The sequence below is a fragment of the Jaculus jaculus genome, chromosome 15 (genome assembly GCF_020740685.1).
Source record: "Jaculus jaculus isolate mJacJac1 chromosome 15, mJacJac1.mat.Y.cur, whole genome shotgun sequence".
Lineage (NCBI taxonomy): Eukaryota > Metazoa > Chordata > Mammalia > Rodentia > Dipodidae > Jaculus > Jaculus jaculus.
Window position 1 is genome coordinate 64,384,931 of NC_059116.1, and position 11,676 is coordinate 64,396,606.

At 39.0% G+C, this 11,676-nt stretch overlaps 1 protein-coding gene across 1 annotated transcript in view; it reads left to right on the plus strand.

The window, feature by feature from the left end:
• Itga8 (integrin subunit alpha 8) overlaps positions 1-9,814 on the plus strand; it is a 213,745-nt gene extending 203,931 nt beyond the window's left edge. Inside the window, exons 29-30 of the mRNA XM_045135108.1 lie at positions 4,627-4,749; positions 7,102-9,814. Of these exons, the coding sequence (XP_044991043.1) occupies positions 4,627-4,749; positions 7,102-7,188 (210 nt within the window). The 3' untranslated portion in view covers positions 7,189-9,814. The remainder of the gene's footprint in view (positions 1-4,626; positions 4,750-7,101) is intronic.
• The last annotated feature ends 1,862 nt before the right edge of the window (positions 9,815-11,676 follow it).

Here is an 11,676-nt window from a genome sequence, read left to right on the forward strand (position 1 = left end):
CACTTTTTTGTTTCTTTGTTGAGGTAGGGTTTCACTGTAGGCCAAGGTGACCTTGCTCTGGAGCATAGGTTGGTCTTGAACATATGACAGTCCTCCTACTTCACTCAGCCTTCCAAAAGCTGGGATTACAGATGTGAGCCACTACGATGGCTCTCTCCACTCTTTCTGATGTGTCTACTAGAAGATACCTATGTGACTTACAGTTTATTGGGCAGCACTAATCAAGAGTAAGATTACAGCTGATGACAATACCCACAGAGCTTCAGAGGACATAATAAATATTATAAAAGGCAAAAATATTTGAAACAAATGAAAGTTTTGTGTTATACATCCATACTTAGTCATTTTAAAACTTTAAAAAATAATGGTTCATTTTACCTTATTTATTGTGCAATGGGTACCTTAATCTATAATTTAACCTTTTGTAGGCCTATCAAGAACAGTTATAAGATGAATTAGAAATAACAAAGTTTGGTATTTGTCAACATTTTATTTATTATTCAAGCTTCTCCCAAATTAGCCTGCAGTTCCACATCACTAGCACATAATTAAAGCGAGTCCTATCAAAGCGGCAAATTAAATCCTTTCCTTGAAGCCTGCACGTCCACATACAGTGTAAATTTCTTATTTATACCCGGTGGTGGGTTTCAGGAAACGCTGTTCTCTGCTGCTTTTTCCACCTGCAGATGATCTACCTCCACTGTCACTGTCAGGTTCACAGACCTGAATGTCACATGACTCATTCATTTGCAGAAGGACTTCTCTTTCCATGGCATGTATGTGGCTCTTCTAATGGTGGTTTATAGTCGGTTCTTTGCAGTAACATCTACAAGTCTGGAAAAATTCTTTGGGTCATGGTTGTTAGTTTTCTGTATTTCTAGTTATCATAAAGCCCAGATAAGTTTAAGAAGACACCAGAGTGAAGGAAGATCTCCATAGCTGAACTCATTTTATTTAGACTGAGATGGGGCAGCCTCCATGGCACATGGATGTCCTAAGTCAGAGGACAAAGAAAGCAGAATGTAGACACAGAGGAGAGATACTCAGTGTGTCTTTTGAAATCCTCTGTTTCTTCCCACTAGTGACCTGCATGGAGAAACTCACAAGAAATATGCATAATCCTAACACTATCAAATACTTAGAGGAGGGGTGTGAAGAAGTGCTTTTAGTTATTTTTTTGTTGGTTTTTCAAGGTAGGGTCTCACTCTAGCCCAGGCTGACCTGGAATTCACTGGGTGGCTTTGAACTCACAGTGATCCTCCTACCTCTGCCTCCCAAGTGCTGGGATTAAAGGTGTGCGCCACCACGTCTGGCTAAGAAGTACTTTTGAAACAAACCTAATGCTGCTAGAAGTAGACTGGCAACAGTTTTGATAATGAGAAATTCAGCATTGGAACTGCAAGGGAAAGTTTTGAAGCATTGCACAGAGTTCATCTTCTTACAGGCTATTTAAGGCCCTACTCTCAGAATGTCTTGAAGCAAATGTAAGCAAAAAGTTCGTAGGTTTTGTAACTACCTCTGTAAATTCTTTACCCTATGTAGAAGACCCTACTAAGCATATCTGGTCAATTTCATGCTTTATTTATGCTTTTTCATATTATAAAAAACTCAAATATCTTCCTTAGGTCTTTATAAGGGACTTTTCCTGCTTGCTCTAAAGATAGATCAGTTTTAGAGACAGCCTGCAAGGGCCAAGTGGTGAAGGCCCTGGCAGAAGACCCATGATCCACTCATCTCATCCCATTTCCTTCTTATTAAACTAACAACTTGGAAAATTAATGTCCCTTGTTTCAACTTCTTTAGGGATCTTTAAACTTGTGAAACTAGGATCATTTCCTAAGTTTAATATGAAACAAGAGAAAGTACTAGAGATATGAGTTTGGGAAACAAGGAAAGAGAAGACCCGAGCCTCCATGGCTTATCAGCATGATGATTTGGGCAAGCTCTGACAAGGCATAAAACATGCACGGAAACTATGCTGCTTCCTCTGTGGACTTAGAGATTTGGGAAAAGAAACTTCCATGATAAACCTCAAATTTTTCCATGGCTCCAGATAGCTCTCTCCAAGGTCATTGCAACTGGCCTGTGAGTTGATGATCACTGCTGTCCCAACATTCTGAAATCCTCATCAGCAAACTTTCATCATCTGCTTCCAGTAAAACCAGGTTTCTCTATTTTGTTGCTATGTTTACAGACAGGCCTAGACTGACCATGAATTTAGTCCTGCTTTAGCCCAAAGTGCTGGGATTATGAGTATATGTCATCATGCCTAGCTCACCTATGTTCTCAGGTATTTTGCATGTGGTGTGTATATAAGTGAATGCATGTTTTTATGTCTGTGTGGAAGTCAGATGTTGACACCAAAGATCTTCTCAATCGATCTCTGCTTTATTTATTGAAATGACGTCTCTCACTTGAACCAGTTCTTATCAGTTTGCTAGTCTAACTAGCCAAATTCCTAAACTCTGGGATTACAGGAGGGTTGTCATGCCCACTGGGCATTACACAGGTGTTGGAGATCTGAACTAAGATTCTTATGTTTGCATAGCAAGTACTTTACCAATGGAGCCATTTTCCAAGCTTTCATTTATGCTCTTATTGAAATATCATTTCACAGCCTTTCTCTAAGTCCTGAGCATGTTAGGACTGAGCAAGAGTATTTGCAGAATGCACAATCTAGTTAAGATGGCAGAACATAATTTTTTTAAAAAAAAATTAACCAAAAATAGGGCTGGAGAGATGGTTTAGTGGTTAAGGCACTTACCTGAAAATCCTAAGGACCTAGGTTTAATTCCCCAGGACCCAGATACACAAGGTGGCACCTACATCTGGAGTTCATTTGCAGAGACTGGAGGCTCTGGTGCATCCACTCATATTCTTTCTCTCTCTCTCTCTCTCTCTCTCTCTCTCTCTCTTTCTTTCATCTGTCAAGTAAATAGCTAAAAATAAAATTTTAAAAAGAAGGTAGAAAAAAAGACCATGGTTATGGACAAATAGTAGCTTTCAGATAATGAAAGTACCTAGTCCTACCCTGCAAGGGCCTCTCCAGAGCCATCACCATCAGTGATGACTTCATTCCCTTTTCAGAGTTGGTTACAGAATTGTGATGGACCATTCTTGGGCATGTTTCAGCATTGGAGTCATGATCCTTTGGCCAACATACTTAAAATAAGAAGCATACAGACCAGTTCATAAAAGGCCATTCTTGCTACTCTGATAAAACCCACATGCTAGCCTTTGTGGATAACATGTAGATGCAGAACTATTTTAATTTCTCTTTCCTTTGACTCACAGAAAGCATGGCCAGATATCTCCTCTGTTTTCTATGGATATCAGGAGCTTCCGTGCACAGGTTCTCAGCACATGAGTAACAAAGCCTTCTTGTGCCCACATGGAGAGGCAAGGATGGTTCCTAAGCACTGAGCATACAGACCTGCTGGGGAGGTCTCATTTCCCCAGGCTTCTTTGCAACAATGCAGAATGATATGGCCCATGATCTCCAGATGTTATGCCAGCTCTGTCTCTGAAAAATGGATTTAGGATTGAAGTTAGCTCCAATACATCAGGAAAACCTTCACTTTGCACACTACTGTATCAAGTTAAATAATTATCTGAATGATCTTTAAATAGTAATGACGTTCACTGGAAAACCAAATGGCATTTCAGTGGAAATACATTTGCTCTAGTAAACCATAAATGTACCCAGAGAGGCTGAGGCATGGAAAAAAATTTAAAGGCCAAAGCAAAGATGAGATCATAAGATATTCCGAAACAATAATCCTAAATCAAAAGAATTAGTAACAAAGGTAACATCATTCTAAGGCTAAGCAGGCAGTTGCTGGGCAGATAACCTGACAGAAGTATTTTATGGAAAATTACAGTGGCCTTAATGCAAGGCTGTTATCCTGGCAGAATCTTTGGTAATGGGTACTATCCTGCACTCATGCATTAGAACTCTTGCTTCATAAACTCTGGGCTTCATTTAGTAATCTTTCTTAGGGCTGACACAATTGACTTTATTTCCATTTTGACAATTTTTATAAGAGTTACTTCCATGAAAATACATAAAATATACAGATAAACCTAGCACTGCTATTAATTAATGGCATGAATTACTTATTCTTCCCGAGCCTCAATGTTATCATCTATAAAATTAGAAGACAAAATTAGATGAGTTCTAATCTTTTTGCACATCTAATGATTCCAGGTTGCTCATACATTTCACCTGTCAATGAGATTAACTGAGTTATATGAAGAGATACAGAGAGAAACTTGATGTTCATTGGAGTCTTTGACTTCCCATCATTGTCATAGAGGTTTGGTCCAATTTAAGGTCCTTCCTTTCTGCCTTCTTGGATTCTGGTTCAGCTCAACTTTATTCTAGGTTTCTGTACTTGAAAGCCAGCCATCCAACAAGTACCTATAACTAAGTTTTCACTTACCTTGCCAGACCTAGCTGTTTGCTTGTTTTAAAGAGACCATGTTCCAGTGCAAACTCCTCTGGGAAAATTTGGTTAGTCTGTGGATTCCTTCAGAACAAGTGTCAGTATTAAACTGAAAATCACTGTGCCTTATTTCACCAAGTCATTTTCAAAGTAGAGCTCATTTGCTTTATTTTCATTCCAGATAAAGACGTCAGTTATTTGGGCCACTCCGAATGTTTCCTTCTCAATTCCACTGTGGGTCATAATACTAGCCATACTTCTTGGATTACTGGTTCTGGCCATATTAACTTTAGCATTATGGAAGGTAAGTCGATTTCCTTTATTTTTCCTTCTGGGTTTCAAAAGCCAATAGTGGGGTTTAGAAGAATATTATTAGGAATTTTAAAAGATGATGCTGAGGTCGAGAAGACTGCTCAGTGGTGAAAGGCACTTGCTTCCAAAGCCTGCCAGCCTGGGTTCAAATCCCAAGCCACCCATATAAGATAGACACACACACACACAAAAAAAAAAAAAGGAACAAATGTCTGGCGCAAATAAATAAATTTTAAAAAATTAAAAACTGGGCCGGGGGCTGGAGAGATGGCTTAGCGGTTAAGCGCTTGCCTGTGAAGCCTAAGGACCCCTGTTCGAGGCTCGGTTCCCCAGGACCCACGTTAGCCAGATGCACAAGGGGGCGCACGCATCTGGAGTTCGTTTGCAGAGGCTGGAAGCCCTAGCGCACCCATTCTCTCTCTCCCTCTATCTGTCTTTCTCTCTGTGTCTGTCACTCTCAAATAAATAAATAAATAAATAAATAAGCTGGGCCGGTAGTGGTGGCTCACGCCTTTAATCCCAGCACTTGGGAGGCAGAGGTAGGAGGATCGCTGTGAGCTTGAGGCCACCCTGAGACTACTTAGTGAATTCCAGGTCAGCCTGGGCTAGAGAGAGACTCTACTTTGAAAAACCAAAAACTAACTAAATAAATACAATTTTTTTAAAATAACAAACTATGATGCTAAAGGTACAATTTGGAGAATTGCGATTGTTCTAGGACAGGGGAAAGGGTGTCTTTTTTGCTTTGGCACTTAATATGTTTGTGTAGCTAATATTTAAGATGAGGAGTGTGTTTAATGTTTTCATGTTGAGGGTTTATATTTTTCAGAGGGAGGTTGTTTTTGTTTTGTTTTAAGCACTGGGAATTGAACCCCTATTTCCAGCCCTAATCTTGAGATTTTTTATAACTAAATACATTGAATAAATGTATTGAGACCCCTTATCTTCTTTTTAGCATCTGTAGAGTGAGAACATTATTACAAAGACTTCTTTTTCATTCTTGGTTAACCAAATCTTCTGCTTTTGGTTGGCATGGCCCTCTCATCAGTCCTCTGGCCTTTTCTTTGAAAGCACCTCACTGATGGAATTAATACTGATCAGTTCTAGCTTTTCTTATCTCACCAAATAGGCTATGCATATGATAAGATATGTAGACTTGCACTTTGTGCTTGCCAATTAATATACCTTTATTAGGAAACCTTAACATGGTCTTTGAAGTGTTCTACTGAAGTTTTTCTAGAAGTTTATAATAGCAACAGATTTCTGGCCCAATAACTTGTACACTTGCCAAGTTGTATAGACCCTTCATCCCAATAGAAGCAATGTCAAAATTACATAACTAGAGAATAATTAGCCCAGTCATCTTACTTAACCACTATTGTTGTGGATACCTACAAACATGGCATGTCTTTATTTTGAAATAATAGCCAGCATGCTTACTAGGACTATAAATTTAGAAAACCTTGACTTTGAGTTAAAGAATAAATTTTCTAATCATTATCAGATGGTTTGTGCCATCTTGAGCCCACACAGTCTATGACACACATTTACAAATGGTTTTGCATTATTCTGCTATTTATGGTAACTGCATGCAATTATGTGTGCAAATTGATAGAATATTCTACTAGTTCTGCAAAAAATAAAAAAACTCATGTTGTGCTTCCCACATGAGCAACAGTAAGAACTGAAGGCCCAAATTTCTAGTAGAATAGACATTCTCCATGCTAAAATACTAATTGGAAATGCAAGAACAAGATTCTAGAATACTCTTTATGAGAATTGCTGATTAATCTATGTAAAGTTACAAAGATATCCTTGCTTACCTGGTCCTATCCTTGAAATAAATATCAAATCTTCTTCTCAATATAATCCACCAAATACAGAGGTAACAACCTTATTTCCACCTATAATGTACCTCAACATCACCTATAGTACACCATAGGAGATGCCCCTGGTCAGGAGTTAATGCCAACCAGACGTGCACAAAACACTGAGAAAAGCAGAGAGAGCATCTGAGAAACAGGAGTATAATTCCAAGAAAATATCCAAGGCCTGACTGGTCTAAGGTAAAGTGAGGTCATTCTACCCCACCACTTTACATGGCAAGAATACAACCACTTGGTTTACAAATGCTTTGCCAATCTACTCACCTTGCCATCCATGGGAAACAACTTGCTCTGTGCAGGTAACCAACACATTGCATGCCCATCTTTGGAGGACTGAACAGATAGCATTCACAGAGCTTGGGTTTCATTGGAAAATGTCTAGAGAAAAAATTCTCTCAAGTAAGGTGTACCACAAGTTCAAATGACTTGATTTTATTTCATTTTCCTTTTTATCCTAGTGTGGATTCTTTGACAGAGCAAGACCTCCCCAGGATGAAATGACTGACAGGGAACAACTGACCAGTGACAAGACCACAGACGCATGACAGGAAAACACAAAGACCAAAAATGCAAACGCTGGTCCTATTCAAAACAGGAAAAGAGAAACCATAAGGGCTATGTGGTAATGGCTTTCCTGTACCTGCTAATGACCTAGGGAATGGAAGGACCCCTGAAGTTATTGCCTCATGGACTCCATGCTCCGTGGTGGAAGCTGCCGTGGAGACCAGAGACCCCTGAGTAAAAGAACTCCAACGCCATAGAAGCAATCAGCAACCATGGAAAATTTCTTTTGTTTTTGGCATTCCATTCATGGCAGGCATTATGGAATGGGTACGGGAACCTGGGTTGCTTCCAAGGTAAACCCAAGTTGAATTGCGAAGATGAAATGTCTGAATTACTATATAAATTAGAAGGTTAACTAAGACTGAACTGCCCAACACTACTGTAATCCAATGGACTCTCTGACACCTCCCTAAAGAAAAGCAATATTTCTGATGGTGTGATGGCTCAGGGAGACAAGCAATATGTTGTTGGTACTACGAAAGTACCTTTAAAACAACAAAGAGAATTTTCTAGGTGAGGATAAAATTGTATTTATTTATTTTCCATTTCTCTAGGTGGAGAATCTCACTGTCTAGAGAATTTGGAAACTAAGATTTGGTTAGATAGTTTTCAGAATCACTCATTTCACTTCTTCTTAAAATAGCTACTGTGTGCAGATAACACATTGAGTAGAACCTTTCTGATTCTTAGATGGTGTTCGGGAAACACAAATTGGTATTAGGTGTCAGTTTTACTTAATACCATGCCACCTGGAATGACTTATTCACACCATTCAGGAACTCACATCTTCTTAGTTTAGATTTTTAAAATGTTACATGTATATTTTATATATGTTTTTAAAATAAAAAAAAAACCTTTCCACTGATTTATTTAAAACCTTAATTTCAAGGTACTTACTACCCTGTATGGGGTTTTAAAGTATTGGCACAATTTGTAGAATCCCTGTGAAATTACAATTGGATAATAAGAACAAATGTTATTTTTAATAGCTCCAATAGGCAATACCAATATTTAGCTCAGGATCAGATACTTGTTTTCCCTCTTATATCTTGTGTATGCACACGAGACAAAATGTGGTGCGCATAAGTAGGATGGAAATTAAAAAGTTACACAAGGCAAATCTATAAGATTAACTCATAGGATTTTATTTAAAGACCTTACTCCAACTCTTTTACTTGTTTAACCTGCAATTACCTAATACATAATCTCGGTGAATAATCTTTTACTTAAACTATCATTCTATCATTTTAAACTTATCCATCAAACAAATCACTGCTTAAAACTCTTGTAAATAATCCATAATCATAGGTAATATTATCATTTTAAAGTAAAACTTTCCAGCCAAATTCATAGATAGTCTGAACAATTTTGTATGCTTTTTATAATAATTGAAAAGTTGCTATGGAGAAATGCCGAACAAAATTTTATGTGCAATATTTTATAGACCTATGTATCTGCGGCATGTTTACACTGGCATTAGTTATTTTTTAATTAATATCCTGAATACTAAGTATGATATGACAAGCTGACCAAAATCTTTAAGTTTACAAAGCAGTTGGAAAAATCTGTGTCTCAATTTCAATAATCACACTTTATTTGAAAGATGAGCCAAAATCACAGACAGTAAATTTCATGTTGTGCCTTAACCTGGAGAGAAGCCATTTGGCCACAGCTGTAGCAGTTCATTGGAAAGCAAATGAAAGGCACATGGGCGGACATCGCTGTTCATCTTCTCAGTGCTTATGAATTAAAGCTGTCCTGGTAGCTGTTTCTTGTCTGCTAGAGTTCATGTCTAACTCCCAGTCTGTGTGGCTGATGGGTGAGGAGCACTGCGTACTTCAAAGAGCTTGAGGGCCCCACACAAACCTCGGGGGGCCTTTGCTGTAAACCTTTTAGGTGTAACAAAATTCACAGGTAGGAGGCCATCTCATGATTTGGAGGCATACAAACAACTCGATCTACTTCACATAATGTCCTAACTCTTGATGGGCCTGACATGTGAGGAATAGGCATGAACTCCTCAGGACCTTTGGTCATAAGAAGCCCTTGAGAAAATGCACCCCTTGCGATTAAAGAAGTCAGAATTCTTTGGCACATCATGCCTTGCCATACTCCTGTCCTTCTACAGGGGACTGGCTACCAAAGGGCTTTGTAATAGGCTGTCATTCACAAGACACAGTGGCTGTCTGCCCCTTAGAATGCAAAAGGAATAGAGGGAGGAAGAAAGCTATGTCGGGGAAAATTCTCCAGGGATCCATTCGTTAGCATCCTGCCCTCTCAGCGAACACTGAGGACACACTGAGTGTATAATACTTACCGCATAGCTGGTTCCTTTCATAACACAAAAGGTGCCAGACCCCACCTAGAACCTCTATGTATTTCTCTTCACTATGTTCCTTTTTCTAGTTCATGCAGCTAGTTTTTAAGACATGAAAAAATGAGCAAATTTTATAAACTTGGAAATTTTTATACAGTAAATAATATACTAGTCATCACTGAAACCCTGATCTTACAATCCCTGTTTTATTTAAGTGCATTTGTAGAGATCTGTGAAGATTTTCATGTACCTATTTACTGTGTCACTAATAAAGTTTAAAATTAAAGACACAAGACATCTTTATAGTTTATTTCACATATAACACAAAACTTTCCCATAATGGCCAGATACCAGAAGTTTCTGTATGTACATCTTGCTTCACTTATTACAAAAGCATTCAATATTGGAAGAAATCTAAAAGAGACAAAGGTATGATGGTTTTGGAATAATAAAAATATTCTGCACTTAGGTGGTGGTGATGGTTGCACAGCCTTGGTTATAATGAAAACTACCAAATGGTGCCTTTTAATGAGTTCCTTTACAGTATATGTCTGAATAAAGAGGTTAAATTTTCATGACATTCCCAATATTCCTACCCTTCTGCAACTGATTTGTCCATATTGTCCTTGAATTTTTTCCACATGTATACCTTTGCTCCTTTATGAAGCTTTTCTTGCATCTGCACCAGACTTTAGGTGTCCCATGTTCTCCTGCCCTGCGCTCTATTCATTTTCCATCTGTTCTAGAATACCTTTCAGCTCGCCTGACTCTCAATGATAGCAGTAACCATATCTTTTATCTGTGTTCTGACTGGACTTAGCAACAGTACCAGTATAAACTAGATGCTAAAAAATACCAGGAATAAATTAATATACTCATTCACATGACAGTCATGTTGAACATACACCTTTGTAATACACTTCCAATAAGCACCAAGTTACACATAAACATGTGTCCATGCTTCAATTTATAATATTCATATAATGTTATTGCGGCTTGACTGACCCTAATCCAAAAGTTTGAAATTCAAGTTCCAAAATCTGAAACATTTTTTGGGGGGGTGAGGTTGAGGTAGGGTTTCCCTCTCGCCCAGGCTGACCTGAAAGTCACTATGTAGTCTTATGATGGTCTCAAACTCAAAAGGATTCTCCTACCTTGTCCTCCTGAGTGCTGGAGGTCACCACACTCAGCTATGAAGCTTTTAAAACTACTTTTATTTCATGTATTTGAGAGAAAGAATATGAATGAATCAATGAATGAATATGGGAGCACCAGGGCCACTTGTGGCTGCAACAAACTCCAGACACATGTACCACTTGTGCATCTGGCTTTACATGGACACTGGGAAATCAAACCCTGGCCTGTGGCCTTTACAGGCAAGTGCTTTTAACCACTGAGCCATTTCCCCAAGTCCTACAAATTGGAAACTTTTTGAATGTTGACAGGATCCCAAAGGTAGAAAACTCCATACTTGATCTCATGTGATAGCGTTTGATTAAAACACACACACACTGTATTAGTTACTTAACTCATTGCTATGTCCAAACCCTTCACAAGCAGCAGCCTAAGGGAACATTTATTTTGGCTTACAGTGTTTGGGGATACCTCCTTCATGGGGACAGGGAGGGAACAGGGGAGCAGGAGTATCAGGCAGCTAATCACATTGTATCCTTGGTCTGGAAGCAGAGTGTGAACAAGAAGTGAAGCCCGGCCAGTGACTGGCTTCCTCCAGCCAGGCTCCACCTCCTGAGGATGCCACAACCTTTTCAAACAGTGCCACCGGCTGGGGACCAAGTATTAAAGCACATGTGCATCTGGGGGATATTTCACATTCAGACCACAGCACACACTTAACTTAAGTATCTTTACGTTGTACGTATAAGGTGCATATGGAACACAAACAAATTTTGTGCTTAGACATGATCCAATCCCCATGATGACTCACTGCTGAGATTTGAACGTGAAATGTCTCCCATAGGCTCATATGTTTGAACACTTGGTCCTTAGCTGGTGACACAATTTCTGAGAGAAGCTTCACTAGAGGAAATGGGTCACTGGGAGTGGGCTTCCATGCATTATAGCCAGGCTCCGACTACTGGCCACTCGGCTTCCTGATTCTTCAATGAGTGAAGTCAGTCACACTCTCACCACC